The 20,458-nt window shown below is 42.4% G+C and overlaps 2 protein-coding genes and 1 pseudogene across 2 annotated transcripts; all 3 read left to right on the top strand.

Annotated features, from left to right (window-relative positions):
* Positions 1–481: 481 nt before the first annotated feature.
* Positions 482–5,125, top strand: LOC139582311 (uncharacterized; annotated as a pseudogene).
* Positions 5,126–6,979: 1,854 nt separating this feature from the next.
* LOC139582310 (proteoglycan 4-like) lies at positions 6,980–16,989 on the top strand. The gene is made up of 4 exons (XM_071412306.1): positions 6,980–7,041; positions 9,233–10,495; positions 10,957–11,621; positions 16,724–16,989. The coding sequence occupies exons 1-4, from the start codon at positions 6,980–6,982 to the stop codon at positions 16,987–16,989; spliced, it is 2,256 nt and encodes a 751-aa protein (XP_071268407.1).
* Positions 13,287–19,220, top strand: LOC139583309 (uncharacterized). The gene is made up of 2 exons (XM_071414237.1): positions 13,287–18,178; positions 18,567–19,220. The coding sequence occupies exons 1-2, from the start codon at positions 17,434–17,436 to the stop codon at positions 18,581–18,583; spliced, it is 762 nt and encodes a 253-aa protein (XP_071270338.1). The 5' UTR covers positions 13,287–17,433; the 3' UTR covers positions 18,584–19,220.
* The last annotated feature ends 1,238 nt before the right edge of the window (positions 19,221–20,458 follow it).

Genomic DNA, 20,458 nt, shown 5'->3' with positions numbered 1-20,458 from the left:
AGTTAAATGAGAGGACAAACTACTCTAGTACTATACAGTTAAATGAGAGGACAAACTACTCTAGTACTATACAGTTAAATGAGAGGACAAAAACTACCGTAGTGCTATACAGTTAAATGAGAGGACAAACTACCGTAGTGCTATACAGTTAAATGAGAGGACAAACTACTGTAGTACTATACAGTTAAATGAGAGGACAAACTACTCTAGTACTATACAGTTAAATGAGAGGACAAACTACCGTAGTGCTATACAGTTAAATGAGAGGACAAACTACTGTAGTACTATACAGTTTAAATGAGAGGACAAACTACTGTAGTGCTATACAGTTAAATGAGAGGACAAACTACTGTAGTACTATACAGTTAAATGAGAGGACAAACTACTGTAGTACTATACAGTTTAAATGAGAGGACAAACTACTGTAGTACTATACAGTTTAAATGAGAAAGGTATCAATAACAATCTGATTGATTGTGTGATGAATGCACTGACCTGCTCTCGGCGCTGTCTTGAAGTCCCTGTGGTGGCGGATCTCTACGGGAGCGTCGCTGTACCGGAGATTTTGGATCACAGAACTAAGGAGGGCGGCAAGTCTCTGCTTTATATTCGTCTGCATCGTTCATGTCTTCCTCTGTGGGTCAGGTAAAGATAAATAAATATACATCACAGCCATGGTTATGTAAAATCACACCACAGAGATATGGCAGCTTTGGGAAGATTTGGGTATGGTTTTTAAGAGGGGGGTGAGTATATAAGATTTAACAGGAAGAGGAAATGGTGTTATATTGACATTACCATCAGTGCATTGGAGCAATCTTGGGGGAACATGTTTCTTGCCACTAGATGGAACTTTGCGCCTTCAGCCTTCTCCATTTTTACCCTCGGTCTTCTGATTCATTTAGCTTTGGAATTAAATAAGACGTAAGGTGAAGACATTCAGAAGCGAAAAGGAGCAGTGAAACAAAATGAACAATAATGATATAATTGTATTCATTTGACACAGATTGAGATGCCAGGAGATTAGAAGTGGAAAGGAGGGCATTTTACTGTTCTTTACTGAACTTTTATACGGTCCCAAGATGCACAGAAATGCAACAACAAAACATCACAAAATGAGAAACGGCGTCTCTCTTTTTTGATTTTTTTTTAATCGCATTTTTGGAAATGAGGGCATCTTACCGTTCCAACGGTGGCCAGTCTGAAGGGCGCCGTTGTCTTTAACACTTCCCTCCTCTCGTTTGAGACTGATCAGGTGAGTGACATCTTAGGTAAACAGCAGCAGCTGCTATCGCACGTCCAGGAAAGACAAACCCTACAAGATAATGGGAAATTAACTTTTTCATAAATTAACAGTTTCATTAATAATTTTAGAGACATAATGTTGCCTGTGAGTCCACGCCATTGTGAACTTTCAATGACATAGTACAGTACTTACCTTGGATGTTTAGAATGTTCTGTTTTGGACCCTCGCGCAAATCTCAAACATGCACTGTAACTGAAGTATAGGATTGAATGTGTACAGACCTTATACATCTGTGTGACTGGTAATAGATCTCAGTAAGTAGAAATATATATATATATATATACAGTATAACTGTTAAACAACACTACCGTAGCTATATCATATTATTAGCAAGAAGGTTACAGAAGACAAATAGCTAGCTAGCTATTAGCCCAAGAATGGACTAAAGGAGCCTAACATTAATCCTTATAAGGACCTTAAATGTTCAGTTTAGAGGTGAATTGGCTCTGGCAGCCAAAACAGCCAAATACTCCATCTAAACGTGAATCGATTCTCAAGTGCAGTATGGTTCTAGAAATATAAAGAACTGTACTTTCATATCACATCAAAAATAATTTCATAAATGCAAAATACACATTTACTATAGACCAGAGGAGGCTGGTGGGAGGAGCTATAGGAGGACAGGCTCATTGTAATAGATGGAATGGAACAGTCTGTGGTTTCCATGTGTTTGAGACCGTTCCTTTTATTCCATTCCAGCCATTAATAAGCCCATCCTCCTATAGCTCCTCCCACCAGCCTCCACATGAGTATTCTTGTAGTAATAATGTATTATTGTTTTGGTTTTTGCTGTTTGGGTGGGCCTTGCCAGGGCCTGTGTTCACCCATGCCTACATCCCTGCCTCCCAGTGGAAGACTAATTAGAAATATTGTACAAACAGGACACAGTAACACAGGCCTATTCTGGGTGTAGGCTATACATACAGTCCAAAACACAAAAAAAGCAGACCACAACTATAACAAAACATTACTGTAATGTAAAAGCAATATACTAGCCTAAACAATGCAAACAGTGGGACACAGGTAGGCTACCTTTAGAGACAGAGTAACAATGGCCTCTCCAAAGTTCCACAGAATATATTCAACTTTTACCAGCAAACTAATGTGAAATATATACAATATGTAACTCCTTTGAAATTATATACAGGATATAGACTACACAGTACAGGACACCTGATAGACAGGATATAGACTACACAGGACAGGACATCTGATAGACAGGATATAGACTACACAGGACAGGACACCTGATAGACAGGATATAGACTACACAGGACAGGACACCTGATACACAGGACAGGACACCTGATAGACAGGATATAGACTACACAAGACACCTGATGGACAGGATATAGACTACACAGGACAGGACACCTGATGGACAGGATATAGACTACACAGGACAGGACACCTGATGGACAGGATATAGACTACACAGGACAGGATACCTGATAGACAGGATATAGGTTACACAGGACAGGACACCTGATAGACAGGATGTAGACTACACAGGACAGGACACCTGATACACAGGACAGGACACCTGATAGACAGGATATAGACTACACAAGACACCTGATGGACAGGATATAGACTACACAGGACAGGACACCTAATAGACAGGATATAGACTACACAGGACAGGGCACCTAATAGACAGGATATAGGCTACACAGGACAGGACACCTGATGGACAGGACAGGACACCTGATAGACAGGATATAGACTACACAGGACAGGGCACCTAATAGACAGGATATAGGCTACACAGGACAGGACACCTGATGGACAGGACAGGACACCACTATACTGGAAATAAAAAAAGAAGCAGACTACAACTATATAAAATATACTAAAAACATATAGTAAACTATAGAAAGTTATACAAAATAATTGACTTACAGATCTAAAACTGAATCCAGTCCTTCTAGAAAACATTTTCCTCCACCCGAGTCATAGTGATCTTGGTCCAGGTTGCTCCCAGTATCTGTCTGACTCACTAAGAAATTCCTTCAAAGCTTCTTTCTCAGTATACCTGGCTATTGTCATCTTTTTATACCCCCCTGTTAGATAGTTTGCTTGGTTTTTCGCTTTCTTTTTACATCCCTGATAAGCCATTTTTATGCTAAAGCAATGATAGAATCTGTTCAAAATATACCGAACAAAAATATAAACGCAACATGCTACAATGTCAAAGATTTTGCTGAGTTACACTTCATATAAGGAAATCAGTCTGCAATTACACATGGTCTGCGGTTGTGAGGACGGTTGGTACTGACAAATTCTGTAAAACGACGTTGGAGGTGGCTTATGCTAGAGAAATTAACATGACATTCTCTGGCAACAGCTCTGGTGGACATTCCTGCAGTCAGCATGCCAATTGCACACTCCCTCAAAACATGAGCCATCTGTGGCATTGTGTTGTGTGACAAAACTGCACATTTTAGAGTGGCCTTTTATTGTCCCCAGCACAAGGTGAACCTCTCTAATGATCATGCTGTTTAATCACCTTCTTGATATGCCACACCTGTCATGAATGCGCCTCTGCCTAGTTATGTCAAATCCATAGATTAGGGCCTGATTTAACTTATTTCAACTGACTGATTTCCTTATATGAACTGTAACTCAGTACAGCATTAAATATCCCAGAATGTTCCTTTAAAGATTCCCAGGTACAGCCACGTCACTTTTAAAATGTCAGAAAACATGTAATAATGACAGGATGTGATGCTAAAAAGGGAGAAGCAAATTGAAAACAAGATTAAAAGAAAATACATACCAGCCCATGTGTGGTGTAAAAGAGAGGTGAGTCAGTCAGTATTCTGGTGTATATATTGAAACACACTTATAACAATGTAGGCTACGTGTGCAAAAAGACATTTGCATCAGAGATGGAAAGAAATGTTGACTAAATGTTAGTGAATGTTCGCATTTAATGAATGTTTGCATTTATTCGGCTTGTTTTATAACATTTTAAAACATTTCAATAGCCCTACAGTTCTAAAGTTATTAATTCACAATAGACGTGATGATTAATGTGTCTGGACGTGATTCTAAAATGAGTCTGAATCCCAAACAGTTGTCTCAGTCTTCTGTGATTCAGTCGTCCTGCTTCTGTCCCATTCACAACCTTCAGTCACATTACCACCCACGCTACTACAACCCTGGCCTCAAAACCAGACCCATCGACCCCGGCACCCTTAACCAATCATATGCCCCAGATGGAGGAGATTCCATACAGCCAGTCGCTGAGGGCTCAGGGATTGGTCAGGACTGGCAGTAACAGAATAGTAGTGCAGATGATGGGATTGTCATACCTGTCCGACGCACCTTCCACAGAGACACCTGGCCCACAGAGTCTCATACTGCAACAGGTATGTGGATACTCCGCTATGTTTCTGTGTTCATCAGAATGCATAATGTTGCAGTTCAATGTTGAAAATCTTTCTAATTTCTTGCATCCTATTTTCTCCTTCTTAAAGGGAATGTTATTTCCTCCCTCCAAACCCTTACATCCCAACTCCCTCTCCTACAGAACTTTTCTCCCTTCCTCCCGGCCCCCCTGCGAAGCCAAGTACACCATGGAGTATTGAATGCGGCGGGAGAGGAACAACATTGCTATGAGGAAGAGCCGAGACAAGTCCAGGCGGCACATACAGCTCACCCACCAAAGGGCTCTGCAGCTGCAAGAGGAGAACCACCGGCTGCAGATACTCGTGGGGAAAATCACCCAGCAATTGGACACATCTCAAACACATCTTGTCACAGCGTCACCTACGGCCCAGGGGTGAGAATGTAGCCAGGGAAGAGGGCTGTTGAGTGTGTTGGGGAGTGTACATTTTACATTTAAATAATTTAGCAGAAGCTGCTATCCAGAGGGACTTACAGCAGGAGTTTAGTGGTAGAGAATTACAGCAACAATGTTTTGTTCAGTGAGGTTCTATATGAAAACATGTTATTTTGTTGTTGGAAATTGTACATTCCTATACATTGAAACAGTCATATACAGTTGAAGTCGGAAGTTTACATACACCTTAGCCAAATACATTTAAACTCAGTTTTTCACAATTCCTGACATTTAATCCAAGTAAAAATTCCCTGTCTTAGGTCAGTTAGGATCACCACTTGATTTTAAGAATATGAAATGTCAGAATAATAGTAGAGAGAATTATTTATTTCAGCTTTTATTTCTTTCATCACATTCCCAGTGGGACAGAAGTTTACATACACTCAATTAGTATTCGGTAGCATTGCCTTTAAATTGTTTAACTTCTAGTTGCACACAATCCCGGATCCGGGAGCACCCCCATCAGTAAAAAAGCTGACTAGCATAGCCTAGCATAGCGTCACAAGTAAATACTAGCATCTAAATATCATTAAATCACAAGTCCAAGACACCAGATGAAAGATACACATCTTGTGAATCCAGCCATCATTTCTGATTTTTAAAATGTTTTACAGGGAAGACACAATATGTAAATCTATTAGCTAACCACGATAGCAAAAGACACAACTTTTTTTTCCCACCATTTTTTTCCTGCATAGGTAGCTATCACAATTTCGACCAAATAAAGATATATATAGCCACTAACCAAGAAACAACTTCATCAGATGACAGTCTGATAACATATTTATTGTATAGCATATGTTTTTTTAGAAAAATGTGCATATTTCAGGTATAAATCACAGTTCTACATTGCAGCTGCAATCTGAAATAGCGCCGAAGCAGCCAGAATAATTACAGAGACCAACGTCAAATACCTAAATAGTCATCATAAAACATTTCTGAAAAATACACAGCATACAGCAAATGAAAGACCAACATCTTGTGAATCCAGACAATATTTCAGATTTTTTAAGTGTTTTACAGCGAAAACACAATATAGCATTATATTAGCTTACCACAATAGCCAGAAACACAAGCAATTTACCAGCAGCAAAGGTTAGCGATCGTAACAATCCAGCAAAATATATATAATTTTTGACTAACCTTGATATACTTCATCAGATGACAGTCCTGTAACATCATATTAGACAATGCATATAGGTTTTGTTCGAAAATGTGCATATTTAGCAGCACAAATCGTGGTTATACAATGTGATTAGTAGCAACATTTCAGGCAATCTGGCCGGCGCCATCTTGGAGAAGCACCTAATCTAATCGATAACTAATCGTAAACTTGACTAAAAAATACAGGTTGGACAGCAAATGAAAGACACATTAGTTCTTAATGCAACCGCTGTGTTAGATTTTTAAAATTAACGTTACTCGACATTCAGCGTGCGTTACAGCGAGACCATGCCTAAATCAATGGCGGACTAATAATCTTACATCTTTCCACAGATATACGAATTAACATCATAAATAGCTCTTACTTTTGGATGATCTTCCATCAGAATCTTGGGCAAGTGGTCCTTTGTCCAGAACAATCGTCTTTTGGTTGAAAGATGTCCTCTACTCCTGTAGAAATTAGCTGCTAACGCCGATGTACCGGAGAGGTGCCCAACTCGTGATAACGCCTGACAAAGAAACTCCAGAAAATCGCAATAAACTGCTATAAACTGCTATAAGTCGGTTTAAATTAACTACCGTATGAAGTTTTTAAGACAAAAAACAAATTAAATCAGAGCCGGAGATATAGAACTGCTAAACCGAAAGCTTTTGAAGACGCCATGCCGGTGTCCCTCATGCGTCAGGCGCCTCGTCGAAAAGGTCGGTACTTCCGTTCCAAGAGGTTTTATACTCCCCCAGATGGTGCTATCCGCTCCATTCAAAGTCTCACCGCTTACTGACATCTAGGGGAAGGCGTATGCAGTGCATGTAGCCCCATAGCTTATAAGGGAATTTATAAACCGACCCTGGAACAGAGACCTCAATTTCAGAAATCTCACTTCTTGACAGGAAGTGTGCTGTAGAATGAGTTCTGTTTCACTCAGAGAAATAATTCAAACGGTTTTAGAAACTAGAGAGTGTTTTCTATCCAATAGTAATAATAATATGCATATTGTACGAGCAAGAATTGAGTACGAGGCAGTTTAATTTGGGAACGATAAATGGTAACGTTGAAACAGCACCCCCTATATTGAGAAAAGGTTGGGTCAAACGTTTCGGTTAGCCTTCCATAAGCTTCCCACAATAAGTTGGCTGAATTTTGGCCCATTCCTCCTGACAGAGCTGGTGTAACTGAGTCAGGTTTGTAGGCCTCCTTGCTCGCACACGCTTTTTCAGTTCTGGCCACAAATTTTCTATAGGATTGAGGTCAGGGCTTTGTGATGGCCACTCCAATACCTTGACTTTGTTGTCCTTAAGCCATTTTGCCACAACTTTGGAAGTATGCTTGGGGTCATTGTCCATTTGGAAGACCCATTTGCGACCAAGCTTTAACTTCCTGACTGATGTTGCTTCAATATATCCACATCATTTTCCTTCCTCATGGTGCCATCTATTTTGTGAAGTGCACCAGTCCCTCCTGCAGCAAAGCACCCCCACAACATGATGCTGCCACCCCCGTGCTTCACAGTTGGGATGGTGTTCTTCGGCTTGTAAGCTTCCCCCTTTTTCCTCCAAACATAACAATGGTCATTATGGCCAAACAGTTCTATTTTTGTTTCATCAGACCAAAGGACATTTCTCTAAAAAGTACAATCTTTGTCCACATGTGCAGTTGCAAACTGTAGTCTGGCTTTTTTTATGGCGGTTTTGGAGCAGTGGCTTCTTCCTTGCTGAGCGGCCTTTCAGGTTATGTTGATATAGGACTCGTTTTTACTGTGGATATAAATACTTTTGTACCTGTTTCCTCCAGGATCTTCACAAGGTCCTTTGCTTTTGTTCTGGGATTGATTTGCACTTTTCGCACCAGAGTACGTTCATCTCTAAGAGACACCGCTCAGGAAGGGGACGCGTTCTATGACGGCTGCGTGGTCCCATGGTGTTTATACGTGCGTACTATTGTTTGTTCAGATGAACGTGGTACCTTCAGGCGTTTGGAAATTGCTCCCAAGGATGAACCAGACTTGTGGAGGTCCACCATTTCTTTTTCCAGAGGTCTTGGCTGATTTATTTTTGATTTTCCCATGATGTCAAGCAAAGAGGCACTGAGTTTGAAGGTACGCCTTGAAATACATCCACAAGTACACTTCCAATTGACTCAAATTATGTCAATTAGCCTATTAGCCTATTCTTCTGGAATTTTCCAAGCTGTTTAAAGGCACAGTCAACTTAGTGTATGCAAACTTCTGACCCACTGGAATTGTGATACAGTGAATTATAAGTGAAATAATCTGTCTGTAAACAATTGTTGGGAAAGTGACTTGTCATGCACAAAGTAGATGTCCTAACCGACTTGCCAAAACTATAGTTTGTTAACAAGACATTTGTGGAGTGGTTGAAAAACAAGTTTTAATGACTCCAACCTAAGTGTATGTAAACTTCTGACTTCAACTGTACACTCACACACCATCTGGAAGTGTTGGCATATCTATCTAAATATATTTAAAGTGTAAAGTCAACAAAGGTTGTGAGTCAAAGAACAAAACGTTCCAAGTGCTTTAAAAGGTACAGTAGGACATTTAAAAAAAAATCTATGGTTAAATGTGACACAGATTTCAGTACACTATCTACTTACAATGTTTTCCTTTGGAAATGACGTGGCAAGAATGATTGACGAATCTGATTACCCAATACTTTATATGGTATCAAAAATATTCACTGAAATAAGCACCACTACGTATAAGACTGTTGTCACCACTACGTGTAAGACTGTTGTCACCACTACGTGTAAGACTGTTGTCACCACTACGTATAAGACTGTTGTCACCACTACGTGTAAGACTGTTGTCACCACTACGTGTAAGACTGTTGTCACCACTACGTGTAAGACTGTTGTCACCACTACGTATAAGACTGTTGTCACCACTACGTGTAAGACTGGTCACCACTACGTGTAAGACTGTTGTCACCACTACGTATAAGACTGTTGTCACCACTACGTATAAGACTGTTGTCACCACTACGTATAAGACTGTTGTCACCACTACGTGTAAGACTGTTGTCACCACTACGTATAAGACTGTTGTCACCACTACGTATAAGACTGTTGTCACCACTACGTGTAAGACTGTTGTCACCACTACGTATAAGACTGTTGTCACCACTACGTGTAAGACTGTTGTCACCACTACGTGTAAGACTGTTGTCACCACTACGTATAAGACTGTTGTCACCACTACGTGTAAGACTGTTGTCACCACTACGTGTAAGACTGTTGTCACCACTACGTGTAAGACTGTTGTCACCACTACGTGTAAGACTGTTGTCACCACTACGTGTAAGACTGTTGTCACCACTACGTGTAAGGCTGTTGTCACCACTACGTGTAAGACTGTTGTCACCACTACGTATAAGACTGTTGTCACCACTACGTATAAGACTGTTGTCACCACTACGTATAAGGCTGTTGTCACCACTACGTGTAAGGCTGTTGTCACCACTACGTGTAAGACTGTTGTCACCACTACGTGTAAGACTGTTGTCACCACTACGTATAAGACTGTTGTCACCACTACGTGTAAGACTGTTGTCACCACTACGTGTAAGGCTGTTGTCACCACTACGTGTAAGACTGTTGTCACCACTACGTGTAAGACTGTTGTCACCACTACGTGTAAGGCTGTTGTCACCACTACGTGTAAGACTGTTGTCACCACTACGTGTAAGACTGTTGTCGCCACTACGTGTAAGACTGTTGTCACCACTACGTATAAGACTGTTGTCACCACTACGTGTAAGACTGTTGTCACCACTACGTGTAAGACTGTTGTCACCACTACGTATAAGACTGTTGTCACCACTACGTGTAAGACTGTTGTCACCACTACGTATAAGACTGTTGTCACCACTACGTATAAGACTGTTGTCACCACTACGTATAAGACTGTTGTCACCACTACGTGTAAGACTGTTGTCACCACTACGTGTAAGGCTGTTGTCACCACTACGTGTAAGACTGTTGTCACCACTACGTATAAGACTGTTGTCACCACTACGTATAAGACTGTTGTCACCACTACGTGTAAGACTGTTGTCACCACTACGTGTAAGACTGTTGTCACCACTACGTGTAAGACTGTTGTCACCACTACGTATAAGACTGTTGTCACCACTACGTATAAGACTGTTGTCACCACTACGTATAAGACTGTTGTCACCACTACGTGTAAGACTGGTCACCACTACGTATAAGACTGTTGTCACCACTACGTGTAAGACTGTTGTCACCACTACGTGTAAGACTGTTGTCACCACTACGTGTAAGACTGTTGTCACCACTACGTATAAGACTGTTGTCACCACTACGTGTAAGACTGTTGTCACCACTACGTATAAGACTGTTGTCACCACTACGTATAAGACTGTTGTCACCACTACGTGTAAGACTGTTGTCACCACTACGTATAAGACTGTTGTCACCACTACGTATAAGACTGTTGTCACCACTACGTGTAAGACTGTTGTCACCACTACGTATAAGACTGTTGTCACCACTACGTATAAGACTGTTGTCACCACTACGTATAAGACTGTTGTCACCACTACGTATAAGACTGTTGTCACCACTACGTATAAGACTGTTGTCACCACTACGTGTAAGACTGGTCACCACTACGTGTAAGACTGTTGTCACCACTACGTGTAAGACTGTTGTCACCACTACGTATAAGACTGTTGTCACCACTACGTGTAAGGCTGTTGTCACCACTACGTGTAAGACTGTTGTCACCACTACGTGTAAGACTGTTGTCACCACTACGTGTAAGACTGTTGTCACCACTACGTGTAAGACTGTTGTCACCACTACGTATAAGACTGTTGTCACCACTACGTATAAGACTGTTGTCACCACTACGTGTAAGACTGTTGTCACCACTACGTGTAAGACTGTTGTCACCACTACGTGTAAGACTGTTGTCACCACTACGTGTAAGACTGTTGTCACCACTACGTGTAAGACTGTTGTCACCACTACGTGTAAGACTGTTGTCACCACTACGTGTAAGACTGTTGTCACCACTACGTATAAGACTGTTGTCACCACTACGTATAAGACTGTTGTCACCACTACGTATAAGACTGTTGTCACCACTACGTGTAAGACTGTTGTCACCACTACGTGTAAGACTGTTGTCACCACTACGTATAAGACTGTTGTCACCACTACGTGTAAGGCTGTTGTCACCACTACGTGTAAGGCTGTTGTCACCACTACGTGTAAGACTGTTGTCACCACTACGTGTAAGACTGTTGTCACCACTACGTGTAAGACTGTTGTCACCACTACGTATAAGACTGTTGTCACCAATTTTGTTAAAAGGAAAGAAATTACCAGTTCCAGAAATAACCTTGTTACCATGTTATTATTTAGTAGATATCAGGCAAAAGTTAAGTAATTGTGCAATTCAATTTCTTTTAAATAAGTATTTTGATGGCTATTTCTCAACATTCTATGTCATATGACTTACAGTTCAAATCAAGGTACAAAAAGAGGGATTTTTTATTTTTACTAACACAACATTTACAGTGCATTCGTAAAGTATTCAGACCTCTTTACTTTTTTCACATTCTGTTACATTACACCCATATTCTAAAATGTATTCACTTGTTTTTTCCCCCTCATCAATCTACACACAATACCCCATAATGACAAAGCAAAAACAGGTTTGTATAAATTTTTGCAAATATATTAAAAAATAAACATCACATTTACATTTATACATTTACACATTTGTATTATTGACTGTATGTTTGTTTATTCCATGTGTAACTCTGTGTTATTGTATGTGCCGAACTGCTTTGCTTTCTCTTGGCCAGGTCGCAGTTGTAAATGAGAACTTGTTCTCAACTAGCCTACCTGGTTAAATAAAGGTGAAATAAATAAAAAATAACTATTCAGATCCTTTACTCAGAACTATGTTGAAGCACTTTTGGCATTGATTACAGCCTCACTTCTTCTTGGGTATGACACTAAAAACTTGGCACACCTGTATTTGGGGAGTTTCTCCCATTCTTCTCTGCAGATCCTCTCAAGCTATGTCAGGTTGGATGGGGAGCATCGCTGCACAGCTAATTTCAAGTCTCTCCAGAGATCTTCGATCGGGTTCAAGTCCGGGCTCTGGTTGGGCCACTCAGGAACATTCAGAGACTTGTCCCAAAGCCACTCCTGCATTGTCTTGGCTGTGTGCTTAGGGTCGTGGTCCTGTTGGAAGGTGAACCTTTGCCCCTGTATGAGGTACTGAGCGCTCTGGAGCAGGTTTTCATCAAGGATCTCTCTGTACTTTGCTCTGTTAATCTTTCCTTCGATCCTGACTAGTCTCCTAGCCCCTGCCGTTGAAAAACATCCCCACAGCATGATGCTACCACTACCATGCTTCACCGTAGGGATGGTGCCAGGTTTCCTCCAGACGTGACGCTTGGCCTTCAGGCCAAAGAGTTCAATCTTGGTTTCATCAGACCAGAGATTCTTGTTTTCATGGTCTGAGTCCTTTAGGTGGCTTTTGGCAAACTCCAAGCGGGCTGTCATGTGCCTTTTACTGAGGAGTGGCTTCCTTCTGGCCACTCTACCATAAAGGCCTGATTGGTGTAGTGCTGCAGAGATGGTGGTCCTTCTGGAAGGTTCTCCCATCTCCACAGAGGAACTCTGGAGCTCTGTCAGAGTGACCATCGGGTTCTTGGTCACCTCTCTGACCAAGGCTCTTCTCCTCCGATTGCTCAGTTTGGCTGGGCGACCAGCTCTAGGAAGCCTCTTGGTGGTTCCAATCTTCTTCCATTTAAAAAGCGCTGAATACAACAGGTGTAGACCTTACAGTGAAATGCTTACTTACAAGCCCATAACCAACAATGCAGTTTTAAGAAAATACCCCCCCCCCCCCAAAAAAGTATGAGATAAGAATAACAAATAATTAAAGAGCAGCAGTAAATAATAATAGCGGGACTATATACAGGGGGTACCGCTACAGAGTCAATGTCAATGTACGGGGGCACCAGTGTCGAGGTAATTGAGGTAATATGTACATGTAGGTAGAGTTATTAAAGTGACTATGCATAGATAATAACAGAGTAGCAGTGTGGCCTTGTGAATGTTGACCTGTTTGAAAGTCTTATTCACATTGACTGCGGAGAGTGTAATCACACAGTCGTCCTGAACAGCTGATGCTCTCATGCATGTTTCAGTGTTACTTGCCTTGAAGCATAGAAGTTATTTAGCTTGTCTGGTAAGCTCGTGTCAATGGGCAGATCTCGGCTGTGCTTCCCTTTGTAGTCTGTAATAGTTTGCAAGCCCTGCCACATCCGACGAGCGTCGGAGCCAGTGTAGTACAATTCGATCTTAGTCCTGTATTTATGCTTTGCCTGTTTGATGGTTTGTCGGAGGGCATAGTGGGATTTCTTATAAACTTCCGGGTTAGAGTCCCGCTACTTGAAAGTGGCAGCTCTACCCTTTCAGTGTGAATGTTGCCTGTAATCCATGGCTTCCGGTTGGGGTATGTGCGTACAGTCACTGTGGGGACGATGTCCTCGATGCACTTGTTGATGAAGCCAGTGACCTATGTGGTGTACTCCTCAATCCCCGTCAGACGGGGTCACAGTGTCTCCCGACCCCTCCTGTCTGTCTCAGCCTCCAGTATTTATGCTGCAATAGTTTGTGTCGGGGGGCTAGGATCAGTCTGTTATATCTGGAGTATTTATCCTGTCTTATCTGGTGTCCTGTGTGAATTTAAGTATGCTCCCTCCAACTTTCTCTCTCGCTCTCTCTCTCTCTTTTCTCTTCTCTCGGAGGACCTGAGCCCTAGGACCATGCCTCAGGACTACCTGGCCTGATGACTCCTTGCGGTCCCCAGTCCACCTGGCCATTCTGCTGCTCCAGTTTCAACTGTTCTGCCTGCGGCTATGGAACCCTGACCTGTTCCCCGGATGTGCTACCTTGTCCCGGCCCTAATGTTTTCGACTCTCTCTCTCTCTACTGCACCTGCTGTCTCTAACTCTGAATGATCGACTATGAAAAGCCAACTGACATTTACTCTTGAGGTGCTGACCTGTTCCACCCTCTACAACCACTGCGATTATTATTATTTGACCCTGCTGGTCATCTATGAAGGTTTGAACATCTTGGCCATGTACTGTTATAATCTCCACCCGGCACAGCTAGAAGAGGACTGGCCACCCCTCAGAGCCTGGTTCCTCTCTAGGTTTCTCCTAGGTTCTGGCCTTTCTAGGGAGTTTTTCCAAGCCACCATGCTTCTACATCTGCATTGCTTGCTGTTTGGGGTTTTAGGCTGGGTTTCTGTACAGCACTTTGTGACATCGGCTGATGTAAAAAGAGCTTCATAAATAAATTTAATTGATTGATTATGGCGGTTTACAGCTCATTGAGCGTGGTTTTAGTGCCAGCATCGGTCTGTGGTGGTAGGTAGACAGCTACGAAAAATACAGATAAACTCTCTAGGTAGATAGTGTGGTCTACATCTTATCATGAGATACTCTACCTCAGGCGAGCAAAACCTCAAGACTTCCTTAGATATCGTGCACCAGCTGTTGTTCACATATATGCATAGGCCCTCGCCCCATGTCTTACCAGAGAATGCTGTTCTGTCCTGCCGATGGAGTGTATAACCCGCCAGCTGTATGTTCTTAATGTCGTCGTTCAGCCACGACTCTGTGAAACATAAGATACTACAGTTTTTAATATCCCATTGGTAGGATATACGTGCTTTCAGCTCGTCCTATTTATTTTCCAGCGATTGAACATTAGCTAGCAGGACGGAAGGCAAGGGCAGATTAGACACTCATCGCCTGGTCCTCACAAGGCACCCGGATCTTTTTCCACTAAATCTCTGTTTCCTTCTCCAGCGAATCACAGGGATCTGGGCCTGGTCGGGTGTCTGTAGTAGTATATCCCTCCCATCCGACTCATTGAAGAAGAACTCTTCCTCCAGTTTGAGGTGAGCAATCGCAGTTCTGATGTCCAGAAGCTCTTTTCGGTCGTAAAAGACGGTAGCAGCAACATTATGTACAAAACAAGTTACGAACAACGTGAAAAAACAATCAAAATAGCATGGTTGGTTGAGAGCCAATAAGAAGGCAGCCCTCCCCTCCGGCGCCATCATGACTCATGATGATGGCGGCCACTGTGTTCTTGGGGACCTTCAATGCTGCAGAAATATTTTGGTACCCTTCCCCAGATCTGTGTCTCGACACAATCCTGTCTCAGAGCTCTACGGACAATTCCTTCGACCTCATGGCTTGGTTTTTGCTCTGGCACGCACTGTCAACTGTGGGACCTTTTATAGACAGGTGTGTGCCTTTTCAAATCATGAACAATCAAGTTGTAGAAACATCTCAAGGATGATCAATGGAAACAGGACGCACCTGAGCTCAATTTCGAGCCTCAAGCAAAGGGTCTGAATAGTTTTTTATTCTTAAAAAATGTGCACAAATTTCTAAAAAACTGTTTTCGCTTTGTCATTATGGGATATTGTTTAGATTGATTAGGGGGGGGAAATTATTTAAATAATTTTAGAATAAGGCTGTAACGTAACAAAATGTGGAAAAATGGAAGGGGTCTGAATACTTTCCGAATGCACTGTAAATCTACCCAAAACAATGACAATTTCTCTCAACCAGTGGCATATGGCCATTTTTGGTGAGCGCTGATAATGCCCTTTGATAAGCAGTGCCCACTTTGTCAAAGGCAGGCCCACAAAATATTTTACTTGTCCATTCCCAGCGCGCCTCTCCAGCGTGCTGTTGGAGAGACGCATCTCTGCAGCCCTCCACCAACGTTCCATCAGAAAAATAATCTAACATAAATCATGTAGCAGAGAGTATATGGTAGAAAGAGTATGTGGCCTTTTCGCCTACAGGCTGGAGATAACATGTATGACAATGTAATGAGACGGACACTTTTTACACCATGCAGCTTTCTCCAATCAAATAGCCTAACCTAAATGGCGCTAAATCAAATAAGAAATGCGCTGTCATGTTAACAAACAACATATCCTAAAAACAGGACAGGACAAAGTGAAATGGACAATCACAATTGTTGTTCAGGAGTTTCACCCTATTTTCATGATCCGTGGTTTCAAGTTTGTATCTGTCAATTTTTGACAAGCTGATCATAGTGAAAAAGAAATACTTCTGTATAGTAGGTTCGATTTAACTCCTGATATAGTTGGGTAGCTGATATTCAGAACTTAAATAGCCAAATTGATTAGTCACAGGAATCAGGACTAATGGCCTGTTTTACAAACGGTGGGCATTCATAAATTTCCATTGCGGACCGACATAGTAGGCTACACCCCAGTAAGTACTTATTTAATTCAGTTTTAATTTTTTTACTTTTACCCCTTTTTCTCCCCAATTGGTAGTTACTGTCTTGTCCTATCGCTGCAACTCACCTACGGACTCGGGAGCCATGCGTCTGAAACACAACCCTGCCAAGCCGCACTGCTTCTTGACACAGTGCTCGTTTAACCCGGAAGCTAGCCGCACCAATGTGTTGGAGGAAACTCCTTCCAGCTGGCAACCGGTGTCAGCTTGCAGGCACCCGGCCCGCCACAAGGAGTCACTAGAGCGCGATGGGACAAGGAAATCCCGGCCAGCGAAACCTTCCCCTAACGCTTTGCGCAGCTAGGCAACTATACTGATGCAAGTATCTTTTGCAGATGATCGCATGCGGTTGGACACATGGAGGAGAGAATCATTTTCGCAGTATCCTCAAAACCGTGTCTTTTTGACACAACTGCTGACAGCTACAGGGACATAAACACAAAAAAATGCTGCTCGGAGACAAGTGTCTACGATAGTAGGATTGCCAGGTCAGTTTAGTAGTGAGCTTGTGCTAGACGTGGCTAGCTAACCTAGCCAATGAGGTGCGTGAGTGTGAAAGAAATAGTCATATAAATTATGCTAGTTACTACCCCTGATAACTTTACCAAATAATCATCTTTGAAAGAGTGTGAGTGTCAGATAAATAGTAATAGAAATGGTAGATACTACTGCACCCCTGATAATTTGGTCAGATAACCGTTTGTACAGTAGGTGACATGTCCATGATTACTATCTAACAACTATAGTTATGCTAGGTAATGGTTTGGCTTATCATATCCATGTCTATGTAGAAGAAGACTGTAGGAGGAAGTGGAGAGGACTCAGGGACAGGTATCAGAGAGAGAGAAGGGCAGAGAAAGAGAAGAAGAGGTCTGGGTCAGCAGCTTCAGGCCAGCAGCCTTGGCGCTTCTGCTACATTCTTTCTTTTCTGGATCCATGTCTTGTGCCTATGGCAACGAGTGTCAATTTTACAGTCAGACCCACAAGTGTTGTCCCCACCGGTGCATCAAGACCCTCAACGTCACCTACAAGTGCGACCATCGCCTCCACCGGTGCAGCGAGACCCTCTACAACGTCTACATCATCCACGAGTATGACCACCACCTGTGCAGCCATGGAAGATGATGAAATGGAGGAAGCACCTCTGGATCTGGGACCACCTGAGATTATTATGAGCCTCACGGAAGTGACCACTGAGGACCCCGTTGAACAGGATGTGGCTGTGGAGAGAAACAGAGAGAGAAATGAAGAGGAACAACGTCACACCAGGCGTCATCGGAGGTACCAGCCCCCAGATCCACTCAACTCATTTCAGCAGAGGCTCCTCCAAGCCGTCGAGAGGGATGCAGCCCAACCTGATGCTCACAGGAAGGAGGATGAAGAGACCCTCTTTGCCATGACCCTGGTGCCAACACTGAAGAGGCTGCCTCAGCAAAGAAAAGCAGCAGTCAAGGTTAAAATGTATCAGCTGCTTTTCGAAGCCGAGTTCAATGGTAAATTTTTTCTCTCTCCACATCACAGGTACTGTCATAAGTGTTGTGACAGTGAAGTAAAGTAGGTCATTTTTACAGTATACTCATGTAGGCTAGTTGGTATTTCAGATCAAAGGATTAATATGAGGCAAATGTATAGCTGTTGTTTCTGGGTTAGAAAATATCCTAAAACAGTTTGCTGTCTAAATATTTGCCTGTCATATTCATCTTTTGATCTGAAATATAAATTCCATGAGTAAACAGCGAGTATTACCAACTTTACCGCACTGTTCCTATATTTATGCCTCTAACTACACTATACAAGCAGTATTTAGTTAACATAAATCTCACCTTTTATGGTGTTCTATTATGTTAAGCTTGTATGTGTTGTTTTTCTCTTTCCTTTCAGAGATGGAGTCAATTTAGCCGACCAGCTCACAGGAAGGACAGGAAGAGGAGAGGAAGGACAGGAAGAACAGGAAGAGGAGAGGAAGGACAGGAAGGACAGGAAGAGGAGTTGTCTGGGTGTTGTTTTGACCTCTCTCATTGTACCTTTCTTTTCACACACGTCAGTTCCGTTTAAATTCAGTCAATTCATAAAGTCATTTGTTTTTAAAGTCTTAGGATAACATTCATTATTAGTGTTACATACATTTCTGAATTGACAGAATTGAAACTCATACACCGGAGAATTCACAGATGCTCTTGTTGATCTTTTACGAGACTAAAGGTGAATTTATTTATTTCATTTAAAACCACTTGAAAACCAGGGTGTTGAAACTTTTTGTGAACGTATGTTCCATCGACTGGTCCATGACGTCCAGGGGCCATTTGTTTGTTTAGCTGTGTTATGGCTACATATTATTTTCTTTTTTCAGACAGAGAGACACACACACCTCTCCTCCACTCCTCTCTGTACCTCAGATCTCCTGAGCCCTGCCCTCTCTCTCTGTATGGCCATGTCTGAAGTTCCCCTGTATCTGTCTGCAGTTGTGCCAAAAATACATGCTCTTGTTGTTCTCTTACAGATTACAGGCTACACATTATTTTATTTTTACAACACACATACAGTGGGGAGAACAAGTATTTGATACACTGCCGATTTTGCAGATTTTCCTACTTAAAAAGCATGTAGAGGTCTGTAATTTTTATAATAGGTACACTTCAACTGTGAGAGACGGAATCTAAAACAAAAATCCAGAAAATCACATTGTATGATTTTTAAGTAATTAATTAGCATTTTATTGCATGACATAAGTATTTGATACATCAGAAAAGCAGAACTTAATATTTGGTACAGAATCCTTTGTTTGCAATTACAGAGATCATACGTTTCCTGTAGTTCTTGACCAGGTTTGCACACACTGCAGCAGGGATTTTGGCCCACTCCTCCATACAGACCTTCTCCAGATCCTTCAGGTTTCGGGGCTGTCGCTGGGCAATACGGACTTTCAGCTCCCTCCAAAGATTTTCTATTGGGTTTAGGTCTGGAGACTGGCTAGGCCACTCCAGGACCTTGAGATACTTCTTACGGAGCCACTCCTTAGTTGCCCTGGCTGTGTGTTTCGGGTCGTTGTCATGCTGGAAGACCCAGCCACGACCCATCATCAATGCTCTTACTGAGGGAAGGAGGTTGTTGGCTAAGATCTCGCAATACATGGCCCCATCCATCCTCCCCTCAATACGGTGCAGTCGTCCTGTCCCCTTTGCAGAAAAGCATCCCCAAAGAATGATGTTTCCACCTCCATGCTTCACGGTTGGGATGGTGTTCTTGGGGTTGTACTCATCCTTCTTCTTCCTCCAAACACGGCGAGTGGAGTTTAGACCAAAAAGCTCTATTTTTGAATCATCAGACCACATGACCTTCTCCCATTCCTCCTCTGGATCATCCAGATGGTCATTGGCAAACTTCAGACGGGCCTGGACATGCGCCTGCTTGAGCAGGGGGACCTTGTGTGCGCTGCAGGATTTTAATCCATGACGGCGTAGTGTGTTACTAATGGTTTTCTTTGAGACTGTGGTCCCAGCTCTCTTCAGGTCATTGACCAGGTCCTGCCGTGTAGTTCTGGGCTGATCCCTCACCTTCCTCATGATCATTGATGCCCCACGAGGTGAGATCTTGCATGGAGCCCCAGACCGAGGGTGATTGACCATCATCTTGAACTTCTTCTATTTTCTTCTATTTTCTAATAATTGCGCCAACAGTTGTTGCCTTCTCACCAAGCTGCTTGCCTATTGTCCTGTAGCCCATCCCAGCCTTGTGCAGGTCTACAATTTTATCCCTGATGTCCTTACACAGCT

This window comes from Salvelinus alpinus, chromosome 8 (genome assembly GCF_045679555.1).
Source record: "Salvelinus alpinus chromosome 8, SLU_Salpinus.1, whole genome shotgun sequence".
In the NCBI taxonomy this organism is placed as follows: Eukaryota; Metazoa; Chordata; class Actinopteri; order Salmoniformes; family Salmonidae; genus Salvelinus; species Salvelinus alpinus.
The sequence above is the reverse complement of the archived record's forward strand: the minus strand, read 5'-3'. Positions and strand labels throughout refer to the sequence as shown.

Coding starts and splice junctions, on each gene's coding strand:
- LOC139582310 (XM_071412306.1), top strand. CDS start 6,980: ATGCCGGTGTCCCTCATGCGTCAGGCGCCTCGTCGAAAAGGTCGGTAC. Junction 10,496..10,956: donor AAGACTGTTGTCACCACTAC/GTATAAGACTGT, acceptor ACTACGTGTAAG/ACTGGTCACCACTACGTGTA. Junction 11,622..16,723: donor GACTGTTGTCACCACTACGT/GTAAGACTGTTG, acceptor CCCAATTGGTAG/TTACTGTCTTGTCCTATCGC.
- LOC139583309 (XM_071414237.1), top strand. CDS start 17,434: ATGCTAGGTAATGGTTTGGCTTATCATATCCATGTCTATGTAGAAGAA.